The sequence below is a fragment of the Typopeltis vanoorti genome, chromosome 20, assembly GCF_054136105.1.
Source record: "Typopeltis vanoorti isolate ZY-2024b chromosome 20, IOZ_Tvanoo_1.0, whole genome shotgun sequence".
Lineage (NCBI taxonomy): Eukaryota > Metazoa > Arthropoda > Arachnida > Uropygi > Thelyphonidae > Typopeltis > Typopeltis vanoorti.
In genome coordinates, this window is record NC_143568.1 from 22,032,595 (window position 1) to 22,051,927 (window position 19,333).

At 32.7% G+C, this 19,333-nt stretch overlaps 1 protein-coding gene across 1 annotated transcript in view; it reads left to right on the top strand.

The window, feature by feature from the left end:
• Nucleotides 1-19,333, top strand: part of eIF3e (eukaryotic translation initiation factor 3 subunit e) — a 119,629-nt gene that overhangs the window by 49,426 nt on the left and 50,870 nt on the right. Inside the window, exons 6-8 of the mRNA XM_090410758.1 lie at nucleotides 2,255-2,359; nucleotides 10,474-10,599; nucleotides 18,170-18,300. Coding sequence (XP_090266884.1) covers nucleotides 2,255-2,359; nucleotides 10,474-10,599; nucleotides 18,170-18,300 — 362 coding nt within the window. The remainder of the gene's footprint in view (nucleotides 1-2,254; nucleotides 2,360-10,473; nucleotides 10,600-18,169; nucleotides 18,301-19,333) is intronic.

Here is a 19,333-nt window from a genome sequence, read left to right on the forward strand (position 1 = left end):
AAAAAACAACTAAACCATACTATACTGATATCAGAGGTCGCAGTATCTCTCAGATACAATTTATTGTATCTGAGAGATACCGTGACCTCTGATTTTTTACACACGCAGTTGACATTTTCAACTGCATTGTGAACAGAGAACCTATGGAACAAGTAAAACATTTCAGCTACTTAGGGACGATTTTTAGTGAAGATGGTAAATTAAATATGGAAATAGGCAACAGAATCAACGAAGCTGGTATGGTAGGAAGTCAATTGAATAAATTCATATGGATTAAGAGAGAAATTAGTCAGAACACTAAATTAGCTGTATACAAGACTGTATTCAAGCCAATTTTAACTTATGGATCTGAGAGCTGGGTCAGAAGTAAAACACTTGAACAAAGACTAGAGACCGCAGATATGAGAGTCCTGAGAAAGATTAGAGGCGTGAACAGATGGCATCAATGGCAATATCATATTAAAAACGAGGATATTAGGAAAGAACTTGACATTGTCAACATCCAGGAATGCTTTAGCAGAGCTAATGTCAGGTGGTATGGTCACTTAAACAGAATGGGTAAGGAAAGATTAGCAAAACAAGTGTTCTCTGCCAGGTTGGCAGGAAAGCGGAGGAAGACCAAGATATAGGTGGATTGATACGGCACAAAGTGACTTAGAGGATAGAAATATAAGATCTGATAATGTTGGAGTCTTGACAAGTAACAGACTGATTTGGAGGAAAATTGTAGATAGGAAGTTAGTAATGATGTAAATTTTTCATGTAGTACTATCATATCCTGTACACCCCTTGAGGGTACATGGCAGAAATTTGATGATGATGAAAACAAATTAACTAGTGTGATGAATACTTTACTGCTGGAAGAACTCTTCATTCATGCAGAGTGAGAAGAAATAGTGAATACTGTCATATCATGGATTATTTGCTTTTCAGCTCTAGCATATAATTTGCACAGTGGTAATGGGAGTTATCTATTTATGAAGATAATTTTTGGAATGTAAACTGGCTAGAGACATGTATTTTACATATTCACTTGTCTTACAACCACCATATATTCTAGTGTGCAAGATGACTGATCGTTTATGATGACCCCCTGAAATTTTTTTTCAGAGTGTTTATTTTCTGCTGTGCTGATCAATAAAGACCATCGCAAATTTTACACTTACCACTGACAACTTCTTGAACATTACTTTTCATTCATTCATCAGTGGCTGTTAATAGGCACTTAAACGCCCATGGCCTTTCAGGTATCCTTGGACTTGCCAACCCTAATACGAGGATAAGGCAGTTACCCCTATGCCTTGAACATTATTTTTACTTCAATATAATTAAAAATAATCTGAATGCATAATATAAAAACATATAAATCACATCGGGTATTCTCTTTACTGTAGTTTATGAACAAAGTCTTCCTGTACAAGACAATCAGTAAAATTATTTGATATTTTTATACCAGTCTGTGGTTTCATATATTATACTTCATGTGATCAGGCCAGTAAGGTTTCCTTGGCATTTAAATGGAAAAAACTACATGCTTACTCTACAGAATACATTTATTTAATACAAATGCTTATATACAAAATATAGTAATATACTAATATATTAGAATAATAACGTGCTAATTATCATAATCAAATTCCTGAACATGTGCCCTCAGGTGTACAGGGTATTATGACAGTAATGATATAACTTTTTCATGAAGCACTAACTTCCAATCAAAACTTTTCCTCCAAATTAAGCTGTTAGTAGTCAAGACTCCAATATTATCAGATCTTATATTTCTTTCTTCTGAGGCACTGTTTTTTTGTTGTATCAGTCCATTATCAATCCAAAATGCATTATGTGAAGGACCACTGTCCAGTTTTGACCTTTACTGAGGTCTTATCATTGGGAGCCAGACCCAATGTTGTAGTAATGCAGAAGTCATATTTTCGTATACAAGTGGTCTAAAGGTATCACAACTTATTACTGAAATACTCTGGATTATAGATAGATGTTGAAAGTTTTTTTACTTGGCTATACCATAAAGGAATGATGCCAAGAAATTATATTATTGGTTTCATCCTTTATCCAAGTGTAAGCAAAAAAAGTTTGCATGTGAAGTTACTTCACTACTGGGCTAGTTGTATATATTTCCAATCCCAGTTTTATGACGCAGTTGATATAATTGTAGTTAGTGTGTTTAATGAAGAAAAAATTTGTATGGTTTAATGATATTTGGAACTAACAGTAGTTATGACATCTTATTTTACAGTTCAAGTCTGAAATGATTGATTTCCTCTACACCTTTGCCAAGTTCCAGTATGAATGTGGGATCTATTCTGGAGCTGCTGAATTCCTATATTTTTATAGGCTTTTAGTAAGTATTAAAAAAAAACAATCATTTGTTTATTCTTTTCTGTACATTATTTTTTAAATCTCTGAAAATATAAATAATGGCAATTATTTTAATTTAATTAAAATCAATTCTTTACTCAGCAAACAAAAAACTTGTCTAAAATTTTTTCTTCTACATGCACTTTTAAACTCTTTACAGACAACTTCGGGTGATTGGGACAATTATGCTATCCCAGTATTGTCTAAATAAATGAATTCACTGTACTTCTTTAATTTGAGTTCCAACAAATGTATCTTCCTTAAGTTTGGTTTCTGAAAATTTTAGAAATATAATTTTGCAGTTGAGCACTGAAATTCAATTTCATTTTTCTTCAGTTTGTTTTTTCGTGTAGTTTTTTTGTCAAATTCAGTTTAATATGAAGTTGCTGTTACTTTCTAAATTTTGATAACTTCTGACATTTTTCATTATTTATCTTTGCAGCTTGATGAATTTGCCTTCCTTGAGACAGACAGTCAGCAATGATCTTTCACAAATTGTCCATCTGTCTACTATAATACCTTAAGATCCTCTCCTGATATTCTCGATCGCTTCTAACTTATGTTAGAAGCCTGACTCTGACTTTTTCTACCTCAGTACTCAAGGTAAAAAAAGCCATCTTTCTATCCTTGTGCTGTCACTGCTTGTTTCATTTAGCAGTCTTGCAAAGTAATTCTAGAATATCTTTATCTTAAGTTTTCATGTCACCTTTATCATCTCTGATTCCTTTCAGAATACTCTCTCCTCCATTTCTCAACTCTTTCAATAGCTTCCATAATGTTTTATCGCCTTCCTGATATTTATTTTCTATGTTGTTACCTCTTACAATGCTTTTGATATTGCTTGTATAACAGTAGATGTTGATGTCATCTGCATCATCTTCCAAATGTGAAGTGAAATTCCAGTTTTATTCTTGCCATTGTAACATTTTTCAATATATCTCTGTCTCACACCAGTCCTATCTCAGTATTCTAATATCACCATTCTAATGTTGTTTATATGCAATGACACAGATTTTAATCTCTTTATACATTTCTTTTATTATTCTAACATATTTATCAGCAGTTCCATAGCTTCTATTAATTATCTGCTAATCTTCTGTCTTCCTGATGACACCTTTTGTAACAACACCTAAAGATAAAGGAGAGACCTCTTGACATTCATTCTTCTCCTCTAATTCATGCCAAAGCAAATCACCTTCTCCTATACTCGAGACAGTGCACCATATGCATCTTATGGTCTTTTGGACAAAAAACAAAATCCAAAGATTTTTCACATGGTTATATTTTCTGTTCAAAATATGATTTATATTATAAACAGATGTGTTATTTCTCAGTAGATGTGAATGTTTATATCAGTATTAGCTCTCGCTGTGCCTCTGAAATTACATTTGAATATGCTCACCTGTGATTTAATGTATTTATTTTGAAACTGAAACATAAAAAAAAATATAAGGATATTTTATTCCTCTTGAATAAAATAACAATGTTCTTAGAGTTGGTGTCTTTTTTCGTTTAATACAAACACTATAACCAAAAAATTCAGTAAGGATCTGAATTGCATTCATGCCAACTTATATTGGTCAGGTAATTTTCTGTAAACATAATTAGATGCTTCTTTTAGATATTTAAAACTCCAGAAAATAACCTTGAATTGTTTTTAATAGTTATTTTCTGGAGTTTTTTTGAGAAGGAATGTACACGACAGCTGTTTTTCTTGATATATCTCAAGCATTCGACTGTGTTCATCATGATCTATTGCTATTAAAACTGTCCAAATACAGCATTAGGGGAATTACTAATGACTGATTCAGATCCTATCTGAATAATAGAAAACAATATACCAGGTATGATATATTTAAAAGCACAACAAACATAATAAAATACGGAGTCCCACAAGAGTCAGTACTAGGAGCCATCCTATTCGTAATATATGTTAATGATCTATGTAAATACAAACTTTTTGGCAAAAAATTATATCCTTTGCTGACGATACGGCTTTAGTATACACCGAAACAACCCTTGAAAATCTAAAAAATCGGATTAATAGCGATATGTTAAAACTAAGTATGTGGTTTAGCAATAACGGATTTAACATTAATACCGACAAAACAAGATAATGTACTTTACATTAACAGACAAATTAAATCACAGTATAACTATAAAATGGCATGAAAGGAAATGTAGTGATACTCTAAATTGTAATTGTAGCTTAATCAAAAAAACAAAAACCATCAAGTATTTGGGCCTCCATATCGATAGCAATTTGAAGTGGAACTCCCACACCACTTTCTTAACAAATAAGTTTAAGTTCATAATTAACAGAATATATTATGTTAAAAAATTTGTAAATGCAGCATTCTTAAGATGTTTATACTATTCCTGGGTAAATTCTTCACTGCAATATAGCATTACCTGTTGGAGAGGAGACTATTATAACAATCTGCTTCTATTAATAAGAATACAAAACAGAATAATTAGAGCCATAACTACTACCGACTTTGCACATTCAACCAATGATCTGTATATCGTTCATAATATTTTACCATTTCAGAAACTATATCTCTATGGTTGTCTGTTATATGTAAAAAGAAACACAAAGTTTCTTGGTATATAATGTAGACTACGGATTGTGCTGCGGTCGAAACACGCTGGAAGTACCTAAGGCTAACAAAGAAATTTTTCATAAATTTTTCGAGTACATTGCGACAAGCAGCTATAATAAACTTCCGAATGAAATTAAATCTATAACCTCAGAATATATATTCAGAAAAAGATTGAGAAACTACCTTATGGGATTAAAGAATGTTGACAATTATTTTAACCTTCCAAACGGCCAGGATGTCTATAGACATCCAACTAAATCTGGATATGATTCAGCCCACCTGTTTAAAGAACCAGGATAAGAAGTGCAATTTGACCATCCTGTCCATTAGAAGGTGTGATAGACCCTCATGCTGAAGAGAACGGTTAATCGGATTATCTCACGTTCATAGCTACCTCTCAGTTGCCTATAACAAGAAACGCACATCGTTGTTCTATGCTGGTCAACTGGATTTTAGTTATATAGGATAGACTAAAAATAGAGAAATTATTTATATTTTTGTTTTCTCTTTTTATTGTACAATACAATTTTCATTTCTGGACAAAATAAAGGTCTTGCATAATTTCTTGACTTAAATATTGCCTTACCTTCGAGAACCAATTTCATTTTTAATTTTTTTGCACTAATTTTTTTCTAATCGCTTTCTAGACAAAACATTATTCTTTGTTCTTGAAGAAATTAATTCACGATAATTATTTGAAATATTCTTTTAAAAAAAGAAAAGAAAACTGGCTGCCGACGTTCCAGATTATTTTATTTTTGTACAAAACTCAAAATCAAATAATACTTCCAGATTTTCTTTAGGACACGCTGGAGCAACTTTGCTTTATAGAGAATAACGTGAAATTCTTTAATCATATCACTAATTTTTTTTCTTTATATTATACAGTAATCTACTGTTCTTTGTACTTTCACTTTCTTGGTTTCCCTGTATAATTGGTCATTACAAAATGAAATTAACAGTTATAGATATTTACTGCATAATTCAGATACTTTATTCTCCAATTTTTAAACTAAGCGATACATTTGCTTATTTTTATCATTCAAAATATGTATATCAAATGCATCAAATGTGAAATTTCATTTCCTTTCACAATACAAATGAACTTTATTTCGACTTTGATAGCATCACCCCCCCCCCCTTCCTGTTGCAACATTACCAGACACCCGAACGCTGTTATGAAATAAATATAGGTACAGTTTTTATTTCATTCATGATTTTTCCATAATAATTGTTCCACATAACGTTTAATTTTTTCGACACAGACACTAAGTTTTGATTATTATAAATTTGCAAATTATAAATAAGAAAATATACATATTATTTCCCTATTATTATAAATCAGGAAGTTATGTGATGTTGGCTAATAGGGGAAATTAATATTTAAAAACACTGTCATCCTACAAATGCAATATCAGAATATGCTTCGAATGTCTGCTAATCAATCAGAAAGATGGAAAAACAGAACAAGGAATTTCTGCCTGTAAAATATTCAGTTATTGCACGAGGTACTTTAGTGTTCTGCCTTCTGGGCATGTTCTTTTGATCTGGTTCCCGGTGGTGGTGGGGGGGTTGGTAATCTCCGTTAGTCTACGAGTTGTTACTGGGCAGAAAGGAATATAAGAAAGTATGCCCAATATACAATTCATTTGTGAGATGGCAAGCAAGAGCAGCAATAGCAGTAATTTTTTTCAAGATAATTATCAAATAATTTAGAATTTTTGGCATAAATACTTCATCAGCCTGTAAAAGAAATGTCAGTTTTACTATGTTAGGATATCTGAACAACTGAAAACGAAACAAGACATTCTTGCTTGAGGCAGTTTAGTGCGACTTCTAGGAAACTTTCTGTCTTGTGTTTCTCAATAGAGTAATCTAAGACGTTTAGCTTTTCCTCTAGGTAAGCAGATTATTGTCCAGCATTTCTAAGACGTATTTCAGAAATAGAAATAGTAATATTTAGATTTTTTTTTTAAAAAAAAAAAAAAAGAAACAAAAATAACACAATTGAAATTTCTTTGTGTGGTATACAGTTTTACATGTTGAAAATACAGCATAGTATTTCTAAATGTTAGAATAATTTCAGCAGACCGCTGATTTCAGATTCAAAGAAAGAGTATAGAATTAGAAGCTTCAATATACAACAATATTATTGCTTTATTTCTTTTGTCACAATGGTAAACTGAAATAAGAGATTTTGAATACCGTCTGAAAGCTTTCAAAGCTATAGAAAATTAAAGTAGTTATGCAACTCAGTTCCAGGACAGGAGGGGGGGGGGGGGTTGCAGTTAAAAATCCTAAACATCAGCATAAAATTTTAATCATTCCATACAGGATATCCTTCCTATTCTATTTTCAACATATCTACAGTGGTTAAGCGCTGGATATTATAGTAATGTGCATCCTACAAAAAAAAAAAAAAAAAACCTCTGTTGCAATTTTCGGCAAAAGAAGAAGGCAAAGAGTCTCTGATAAAATACCATTAGGTATAAATTTTTGATACTAAAAAAGATACAATATCGGAAACCGAGTAATGCAGTTTATAATCATTTGTTCATTTAAAAAAAAAAAAAAAAAAAAAAAAAATCGTTCCTGAAATTGAAATGTGACAATCCATATAAAGTTATTTTGCAAAGAAAGAAAGAAAGCAAAATGTCATATTTATTTCACTAAATGTTATATAAAAATATAAATATTTGACAAAACATTTTAAACGTAAACAAACATTTGAAAATTCATGAAAAAGAATCTATACTGTCAGTAAAGTGGAGGAAATTAACTATTACTAAAGTATGTTCATTGCAAAGGCTGATCTATGGTCATTTCAGGATTGATTATTATTTTGGCAGTGTGAAACTTCTATTTTTGGAAAGAGAAACAAGAAATAAATTGTTCAGCAAAAAAAAAACGATCAAATATCCTAGTACAGTGAAGAAAATTCGAAGTAACAGAGTACATGTAAAGACAAATGATACAAAAGTCCTTGACCACAGTTAATCCGCTAATGGCTCTCAAATCGCCGTTAAGGGATTAACAGCGGAGGAGGGTAAATACTTGATAAAAGATAGAATGCCGATGAAGTTTTGATCCGTGAAAAAGTCTAGGGTAGTCTTGCTATTTCATCCACCTTGGCTGGTAGGAGGGTTAAACATATAGTATAAGAGATCATTATAACTCATATATCATAACCAATTAAGGTATTGATTTACAAATTGGTTCATTCAATTAGGAATTAAAATATCAACATGTACATTATTATAACTGATGAGGGAGCCCTCTTAATGCAAATATGCAAATATGTATAACCTTGGTTATACATATTTGCATTAACTAACTTACATTACTCTAAACCAATTACTTATCATAACTTTGAAACCATTCGAAATATGTTATATTCTACTTGCATATATGAGAGAACTTTTTATTAACCATAATAAAATAATAGCCATAATAAGTGTTAGTACCAACAGAATATGATAGTAATACCTGAATTTTATTTTGTAACATTGTACTGTGCATTGAATTGTATTGTGAAATATTGTCATAATTATACAAGTTGAATAGTATAATATGTATAATTTGTATACGTGATGTGAATAATAAACATTAAACAAACAAACAAAACAAAAAAAAAATACTGAGTAGGTAAGGTATCCGTGGAAATTGAAAATGAATGCAATCAGAGGAGTGAGAACTACATTTTTCTCTTATGAAGCAGTGCATGATTGGAATAATTTGCCTTTGAAGATTGTGCATACAGGTAGTGTGAATGAATTAAAAAAAATAGCATGGCAGCTGGTGTGAGTGATGTGTGGCTTCCTTTGATGAGTCTCTGACTCCCTAGAGGGAATCAGAGACTCATAGAGGAAATGAGCATTTCAAACCCAATTAAATTTCTTGACCAACATTTTAAGTTTGTATATCTTTTCCAATACTGAGGCTTTTTTTCAATCAGGCTAAACAAGGCAGTCTTGTGCAAGGGTATGAGGACTTTCCTTGTGACAGTAAGCATATCACGCATATGTACTGCAGTTATTAATACAGCAGCATGTCTTAAACTGATTCACTTCCCTATCCTGCCAAAATTTGATTAGTGAAAGCCAATTTTTTTAGCCATAATATGGCATTAAGCCTAATACATAAATAGGAAATGATAACTTATAATTCAGAGAGGACCCAGAATATAGAGAATCTGTAGTGCACGTGAAATATTTCAGCTATTTAGGTTCAGCACAATTTTTTAGTGAAGATGGCAAACTAAAATGGAAATGCACAACACAATAATTTGATGATAACTTAGCTGAGTTTATCTGAATTCTGACTCGAACAGCGAGATTTTACAATACATTTAACTAGTCTTTTTGCCGTGGTTCCTTAAAAAAAGTGTCATTAATATTTTTTATAAATGATCAAGTCGCTACTTTTAATTTGTTTTAAAAAATGCTATGTACAAAGCAGATTTCTTGAAACAGTTATAAATGGATTAAAATATGGCATCTTTGATGAGTTTTCCTCAACACACTATTGGGTTGATAGCCAACTTGGACAGGAAGCAAGAGGCCATGGTAAGAACAGGTGTTGGATTGACTGATTGGCTTCAGGTTGGAAAAGGAGTTAGGCAAGGGTTTGTTTAGTTTATATGCAGAGAACATCATGCATGAAGCATTGGATAAGCTCAAGACAGGAATTTGGATAAGAGATAGACTGATCACTAATCTGAGGTATGCTGATGATACAGTATTCCTTTGTAATGGAAGAACTAGGACAAATTCTTGACATTGTTAACAAGATCAGTAATAACAGATGACTTCAACTCATTCCTAGCAAGACAAAGATTATGGTTCTAAAAGGAAATGCAAACAGGGAAGCTCTTGAGAAACAAGTGTACCTTAATGGAGAAAGAATTGAGGAAGTCAGCAAGTTTGAGTACCTGGGATCCATTATTAATGTGAAAAAAACTGTAATAATAATAAAAATGTTTTTTTTCAAAACATTTGATACTGTTAACAGTGACTTTTATGAAAAGATGTTATAATAATGGTATTGTGGCATATTGAATCCTTCAGGTGATATTATGGTCATTATCAGGATGAAATTTGTATAAGGAAAAAAAATTCCAAATTCATGTAAAGGAAGTATATTTTTAATGAAAATATTTCTCCCATTTATTAGTGTCGAGCAGTTTATTTATGCCATCTGAGTTCTCTTAATCAAGAATTTGAGTTACTACTAATATTTATAACGGTCTGTTTTCAAATTTTGTTGCATGTGTCTTCATCAATGACATATCTTTATTTGCTATTGCTTTCAAGAAATCTGCTAATCATTATGTACTACTGTTTATTTCTTCATTATTTTATTGCTTAAAATCTCATAGAGACTTAATATAATGTTCCTTCAGTTTATGATAGCAGTGAACATTAACCTTATATGCACATTATTAGAATTAAAGAATAACAAAAACTTTAATAAAGGAAATTTTATTTCCCTGTAGGTACCACCTTCAGATAAAAATTTCTTAAACAGTTTATGGGGTAAGCTAGCATCAGAAATTTTAATGCAGAATTGGGAAACTGCCTTAGAGGATTTGACTCGACTAAAGGAATATATTGAATCAAATGTAAGTTTATGTGTTTGATCTGAGCTTAGTAATTATATATTTTTAACCTGTTTAGTCACTAAAATATAAATATTTTAGTGACCAAACTGGGTGCATTCAGGATCCACACATTTCCTGCTGTTCCTGAAACTTTTTTTTGTAATGCCAAATAGACTCTTAAAAGTTGAAAACATTGCATTGTTTTCATGGTTGTTAAATTTCAGTAAATTTATTTATGTAATTAAGGGAAAGCCATATTTATTAAGATGTTTAATAAATCAGATTAACACATTAGTCTATACTTAAATTTTATTGCTCTCTCAAAAATCATTGTTTTTTCTTTTCCAAGTTAACTTTCAATACTTGTTATATTAAAAAATAAAATAAAAATAGTAATGTGCATGCTTTATATGATTGTGTAGTTATTTCACTTTGTCCATAAGTGATGTATTCTCCTCTGGATGTAGAAAATGTTTGTGCAGTTTTCAGTAGAGTTTGCTGCAATGACTTGCTTTATCTTGTAGTGGTTTGCAAAGTGCATTTTTTTTTGCATGTGTCATAAGACACAGATATGCATCAGTCAATCAGTGTGCTCTAACTTGGTGTGTACTCTTTTTCTGTGACTTTGAACCCTTTTAAAATGTCAGTTGAACCTGGTGTAATTCAGGCTTGTTTGCTTTATGAATTTAAACTTGGTTTGAAGGCTTCAGAAGCATCCCATAAGATATGTGTGGCATTTGGAAAAACTGCAGCAGCAGAACATACTCTGCAGAAATGGTTTAAAACATTTGTTTCTGGTGATGAAATCTGAAGATGCACCATGTTCAGGAAGACCCTTCGTTATTGATAATGAAGAATTACATGCTGCTGTTAAAAATAATTCAAGATTAATATGTCCAGACCTTTCACAAATGTTTAATGTGAGTGGTGAAACAATTCGTTTACACTTGTATTGACTGGGAAAATCATGGAAGCTAAGCAAATGGGTTCCCACATGCATTAGCAGACGATAATAAAATTCAAAGGCTATCAATTTGTTCTTCACTTCTTTCACATCATAAAAACGAGCCGTTTTTGGATTACTTATGATGAAAAATGGATCTTGTACTCTAATAAGAAGCGAACTCATCATTGGTTGTCACCAAACAATCCAGTACTGCATACTTCAAAGGCACCACTTCATCCCCAGAAGACTATGCTTTGTGTGTGGTGGACTTGAGCTGGTATTGTCCACTACAAGTTTCTCTCTGTAGGCCAAACAAAAATGGAAGAGATTTACTCAGTGCAACTTGAGCATGTGCGGGATGCATTACTTTGGAAACAGCCAGGTTAGTTAATTGGAAGAAAGTGCTTTTTTTACAAGACAATGCAAAACTTAACTAAGAAGATTTATGCTTTAGGATGGGAGATACTCCCTCATCCTCCATGTTCTCCTGACATCTCTCCAGTAATTATCACCTTTTTTTGGCACTAGACAATCGCATGTGAAAGAGACATACTTCTAAAGAGTATGAAAAACTGCACAAACTTTTTTGGTTACCTGATATATTGGAAAAATAATTGTAATTCACGTAGTAGTTATATTGGGCTTTACAAAAAAAAAAAAAAAGCCATACTTCATATTACTTTGCACTAACTATTAAAATTGGGAGCTGCCATATCTCAATCAATATGATCTTTGATTGGAAAAACTTAGGTTTGAATTCTGCCTATGACTTGAAGAACCTTTATCATGGCTTTTCGACAGAAGATGAATTAGCCAGACTTATACAAAGGTGGCGGGGTTTTTCCTCCAAGAAACTGAGATTTTTCATCCAGCAAAGCAGTAAATTGTGCAGAACATGCACAATTTACTGACAATGCATATAGGATTACCTGCCCTATCATAAGCAGGTTTCTAAGAGATCATTGAGTCTAACACTAAAGGGAAGTGGAACATAACTGAACATGTTTGTTTATATTCTTTCTCTTATGTTCAAGTTCTGTTTCTAGTTTATAACATCAAGAGTTGAGCTGCTGCAGCTTCTTGATTTTCAAGTTATGTTTAACACATTTAAAAAATAATGCTTGGCTGATCGAGCATTCTTTAACCATGTAATTGAAGTAATATGTCATTCTCATTTTTTTGTTATATATTTGGTTACTCTTTGTTTAATGCAGGATTATGAACTTTTCAAGCATATCAGTTATATTTATGAAATTGCAATTCAGGTCCGCATAGCTCAGTTAGTGTTGCCAATGCCTTTTGTTTGGAAAAATCTTTCTTCAAATCCCTAATAAAGATTCTTTGTCTAGAACAAAGAATTTATAATTATGAGGGCTTTTTAATTGAAGGCAAATTAGCTGGTTTCATATGGAGGTGGCAGAGTTTTTCATCTTGCAATCAAGCAAACCAGCCAAAAAAATACATACAAGTATACTTATGAGAAAAAAGCTACTTTATTAGTTATGAAATCCAAGAATACTTGGAAGGTCAGTGGGGCCACCCAGAATGGCGTTACTAGTTTTGTCTGACAAAAAGTAATGATTGTGGCAGTGGAATGAGGAATTTGGTTGATGAATCAATTCAACCTGTTTATTTGAACCAGTTAGGTTTTAAGAGTAACTGGAATATGCATCAGCCTGGTGATTGGTTATCAAGCACATTCGCTAATGCCAAAAGTATTAGGAATAAAGGCAGTGAACTTTTGGCATTGGTAAATGAATGATTTGGGAACAAAAAATAAAAATAAATTACCTTGATGGAGTAATTTATTTTTATTTTTTGTTTCCATATCATATTAAGTAATAATAAATAATTGATTGATTAAAAATAATGATTAGCATTATTAAGGTCTGCTGACAGAAGAGGTATCTTTTCAGAAATAGAATGAGATAGGTATAGTATATTCAGGGAAGACAGTTAGTAATGCAGGCAGTGGGTTTAGGACTTTTTTTGATGTTAGGTAAAGGTTAATCAGATAAAATATGTAGTTGGAGTTGCAGGATCATCAGAAAAGAAATAGATCTAAATAGTGAAATGTAAGATGACAACATAATAATAAAATTACAGAGTAATAATTTAAATATTTTTTTTCCTAGCATGTCATTATATCATTGTGTGATTTTATCATTACATAAAAAAAGGACTACTTCCCGGACAGATGACACCTTATGGAAGCATGTAGGACTTTCATTTTGAGTGATTTCATATAGGAATATAGACTGGAGGAAGGAGAAAGCATACAAAATGAGTGGAAAAGAATTTATAGAGTTACTGAGGGATAGCTACTTTAAGTAGTACGTGATAGAAGGGATTATGGTGCAAGAATATTAGAGTAATAGCAAATTCATATATAAATGAGGTGTTTTGCCTTCCATCAGAAAGATTGAATATTCAGTTTTCAATTTTTTTCCCAGACAGATGACACCTTATGGAAACATGTAAGACTTTCATTTTGAGTGATTTCCTATAGGAATATAGACTGGAGGAAGGAGAAAACATACAAAATGAGTGGAAAAGAATTTATAGAATTACTGTGGGATAGCTACTTTAAGTAGAACGTGATACAAGGGATTATGGTGCAAGAATATTAGAGTAATAGCAAATTCATATATAAATAAGGTGTTTTGCCTTCCGGCAGAAAGATTGAATATTCAGTTTTAACCAAGGAGGCTAAATATGAAAAGGGATATTTGTCCAGTGGGTTGGCTGAGTGGATAGCATAGCTTCTACAGGCTGTGGGTTTGAATCCATTGGCATGAATGTTTGTGATTGTCTTTAATTAGTACATAAATTTCATTGCCTGGTATGAGACCTCTGCCATGCTTATTGGAGACTGGAAGTGGCTTGTAAACATGGAACATTGAAAAGTTCCATGTTTGATCTCTAGAGTGGGTGGGGGTTTCCAGACTATTAAAAAAAAAAAAAAAACACTCGAGGTAATATAGGCTTATAACCTTTCACAAGTGGGAATCACATAAATAATATATATAGTCATCCCTCGACTTATGTCTGCTTGAGTTACGTCCTTTCGAAGATACGTCCATGATCCCATATGGGAATAAATAACATTTTCAGCTATACTTTTGAGCAAGACGCAAGTAAGGTAAAGCATATAGATTGGCTACAGCGCTTTCAGCGCCAACCTCCCTCGGCAGTCGGAATAGGTTTTCTTCTGTTTCTCTATTGATTTTCTGTTTGAGAAATGGGTTATTTGTGTATTTATCATTAAATATTTAGGGATGTTTTGTGAAACATGGTCCCCTACACGCACAATCAAAAAACCTAGTGAAGAATCACAAAAAAAAGCGAGCAATTGATCTTGAAACGAAGTTGCAAAATATGGAAAAGTTACTTGCATCATGGATAGAACCTGAACCAAAAGAGACCATAACTACTAAGACACTAAGGCTCTTCAACATGTTGAAGGAGAAAGCAGGGCCTGATTGTGACTTCGAATTCAATGCTTCTTTCGGTTGATTTATGAGATTCAAGCAGAATTTTGCGCTGCATAACGTGAAAATGTATGGTGAATCTGCAAGTGCCGATGAGAAGCCTGCCAAAGAGTTTGTGGAAAAATTGGATAAAATTATTACAGAGGAAAATTATTTGCCACACCAAATATTTAATATGAATGAGACCTCCTTCCTTTTTTTCGGAAAAAAATGCCCTAGCAGACATTCATTCACAAAAAGCTGAAATCTATGCTTGCTTTCAAAGCTCTTAAAGCTTGTATTACGATTCTGTTAGGGGTAATTTGGCTGCATATAAACTGAAACTATTTGTGAAACAGCACAGTGAGAATTCACGGGCCTTCAAGAACATTAGGAAGCATATTCTTCCAGTTCATTATCAGAACAATAAGAAGTCATGGATGACTCAAAATTGTTTGAGGATGCCTTAATTAACTGTTATGCAAGTGAAATGGAAAGCTATTGTGTGAAAGAAAATGTAGAATTTAAAATTTTATTAATTCTAGATAATGTTCCAGGTCATACGTCTTATAGTGGTGATCTTCATCAGGTTCAAGATCATGTTTCTCCCTCCAAACACTACTTCATTGATCCAACCGATGGATCAGGGAGTTCTTGCAGTGTTTAAGACTTATTATCTAAGGAGAACTTTTTCACAAGCCATTTCTGCTACTGGAGGAAATGATCAGACTTTCATGCAATTCTGGAAAACATTCAATATTTATCATGCTATTAAAAATGTTATTGTGGTTTGGGATGAAGTGACCTCTCAATGTATGAGATGAGTGGCATATGGAAAAAACATTAAAATGGTTTGTGCACAATTTTGGAGGTTTGTAATAGTGGACCTAGCAAACAATCTAAATCTCGAAGTGAATGATGACGACATAATTCAACTCATAGAAAGTTCCCCTGAAGAGTTGATCAATGAAGAATTGGTCGAACTGGAGGGAACAACCTCTTACAGAAGAGGAAGAACGAGAAAAGGAAGAGGAAAAAGAGAAACAAGAAGAGGTAGTTAATCAGTTTACAGTGAGGGGTCTTGCAGAAATGTTCTATGCAGTTAGCGATGTTCTTAAAATGGCTGAAAACATGGACTCCAATGTTGAACGCTACTTATTAGTTGAAACGAAAGTAAATGATGCATTTACTTGCTATAAACAAATTTATGATGAAAAGACGAAGAGAAATAAGCAAAGCACATTGAGCATTTTCATCAAAAAACAAAGGTTACACCAGAAGACCCACCGGCTGATCGTTCACATAGGGAAGGTAATGAAAATGTGATTGTGGAGGAAGATTTGGGTGATTATTCTCCTGTTTTATAGTGGCAGTAACACACAGTACAGTTTTATAATAAGGTTTAAAAATTAAAATGACAGTATACTTATTACAGTTAAGTCCCTAACCCCTATAATTCTGTTGATTTAATGTATCGACTTACGTACGACTCGACTTACGTCCTACCGGATGGAACAGAACCCGGACGTAAGTCGAGGGATGACTGTATATATATAAAAGTGGAACTGTAAAGAGCTGTTATGATAGACTAAGAAGGCATTGCCTTGACATGAAAAATGCATGGTAGAGGAGAGAGAGCAATGCTTATGAAGTGGTCATAGTATGTCTGAAAGAAGATAAGCCAAACTGCAGCCTTAGAATTCTGAAAGTTAAATGAATAAATAAGATTTAAAAAAAAAAAAAAAGCAGGCTAGGAGAGTAACAACCATGATATGGAAGGCAAAATCAGATTATGAAAAGCAGTTAATCTTATAGGCAAAGGAAAATGCAAAAGAATTTTCTGCAATATAGCCATATTGTAAGAGGAATAATGACCATGGAATAACCATAGTGAATTCAGAAGGTAGAAAAGTGTCAGCTTTTTCAAAAATAGCAGAATTGTTAAGTGATCGCTTCAGTAAGGTATATATACCTTATATAAGGTGTATAAGGTATATATCCCAGACAGATCCATTATCTTTCTTGATGCTGAGACGGAACTTGAAAGGATAAAGGGGTGAATAAGATGGTAGTATTAAAACATTTGAAAGAGCTTGATTCAATAGTTTTAATTTGGCATTGGATGGGATATTAGCAAGGATGCAGAAGTAATGTACAAAAGAATTAGCAGTGTCTCAAACTTTGTTATTCAACTTGAGTCACAGCATGAGCATAGTTCCTAATGAATGGAAAGAGGACAAGATAATTCCATTATACAAAGGTTGAACTAGAACAGAAGCAACCATTTGTAGCTAATCAACATCTCTGAACTGGTCATTAAAGTGTTTAAAATAACTAATTACACATCCAGATACATGTAGATAGCACTTTAATCCTGTATACAGGACAACATACTCTTTTTGAAGGTACATCTTTCTTTAGCATTTGCTCATGCTTTATAATACATTGACTATAGAGTTAGCTAAGAGGATTGGATATAGGAGATGATACATTTTTGGATTTTGCTAAGGCATTATGATAGAATTTCACACTGGAAGGTTATTGCATAAACTCAGAATAGATTGGTATGTAAAACTGGCTTATAACATGGAGAGTTTCTGAGTGATAGGTATCGTTAGTAATGTATAGAGGTACTGAGTCTAAGGAGGATGACCAGCGATGTACTACAAAGTTCTGTATTGGCCATTGTTTTGTACTTGTATATTAATGATATTAGGACTGGTCTGGATATAAAAATTAGGATTTTTATAGGAAATAAATTAATACCCGTTTTTATAGTACAATTAAAAAATATTTGCAAAATACTATCCCATCCCATCTCCCTTTATATTAATGTTAGGCACAGTGGCCTGTCATGGCAAAGTAACATGGCTTCTAATGTTTCTTATGAATAGGGCAGTTAATCCTCTTGATATTGTCTACTATCACTGTAAATTGCACTTGTTCCTCTGGCTTGTTGACCTGTTTTGTGTGATGAAAAATCCTCCATCTCTGTATGAGACTAACTCGCCTTCAAATGCCCTCATAAAGGTTCTTCACATCTGGGATGGGATTCAAATCTAGGTCTTTCAAACCAAAGAGCTTTGTCTATACTGATTGAGCTACAAAAGCTCTAGGAAATATTATACTAAAAGATTTTAATGATTTGTCCAATAAGTTTGTTTTTGATTTACAGAATTCTGGAACTCATCTTCAGTCTCTACAACAGAGAACGTGGTTAATACACTGGAGTCTCTTTGTGTTTTTCAATCATCCCAAGGGACGAGACCTGATCATTGATATGTTTTTATACCAACAACAGCAGCAGTAATTATGCTTTTTTTTATATTTATTTAACTGGTTTTTTTTTACTTAATTTTATTATAATAGATAAGCAGTAGTAGAAAATGTAGAAAGTTTTTTATCTTGGGTATATATTATGTTGAAGATACCAAGCAATTTTATAAGCTAGGTTTTTTAATCCTTTTTCCCAAGTAAGTCAAGTTTGCGGCTGCACATAGTGCAACTCGTGGTAAAGGTGGAGCAAGATCTGATCACTTTCCTTAGAATTTTCTTCTAATGCAAAGCACATTTCCTTGCGGAAATGTATGATGCTATGCATTAAGATAATGGTCACTACCCATACCAGTTTCGACCTTTATTGAGGTCTCGTCAATGGGAACCAGACCTAAAAAAATGCCGAGGGTGAAGTAATACAGAGCTTATAAATATTTTACCTAAACAAGTTGCCATAAGGTGCTTTGACCTCATTAAATAAAAATCTCAGGATGAGAGTAATATTTAAAAAGTTTTTTTTTTTACCTTGGGTATATATTATATTAAAGATACTAAGCAATTTTATAAGCTAAGTTTTTTAATCCTTTTTCCCAAGTAAACAAAAATATTTATAAGCTCTGACTTCACCCTTGGCATTTTTTAGGTCTGGCTCCCACTGACGAGACCCTCAATAAAGGTCGAAACCGGTATGGGTAGTGACCATTATCTTAATGCATAGCATCATACATTTCCGCAAGGAAATGTGTTTTGCATTAGGGGAAAATTCTAAGGAAAGTGATCAAAGCTTGCTCCACCTTTACCACGAGTTGCCTAGTGTTGCTCTACGTGCAGCCACAAACTTGACTTACTTGTCTGTTTGCTTACTTGGGAAAAAGGATTAAAAAAAACCTAGCCTATAAAATTGCTTGGTATCTTTAACAATGTAGTAGAAGAGCAAATAATTTTTTTTTTTTACAATAGATAAGCAATAGCGTGTTTCTCTAAATTTTGCATTGTGCCTCCATAGTCACAAGAATGATCATGCCAGGAATGTTCTTCATGAGTTTAATCTGTATTCTGTTAT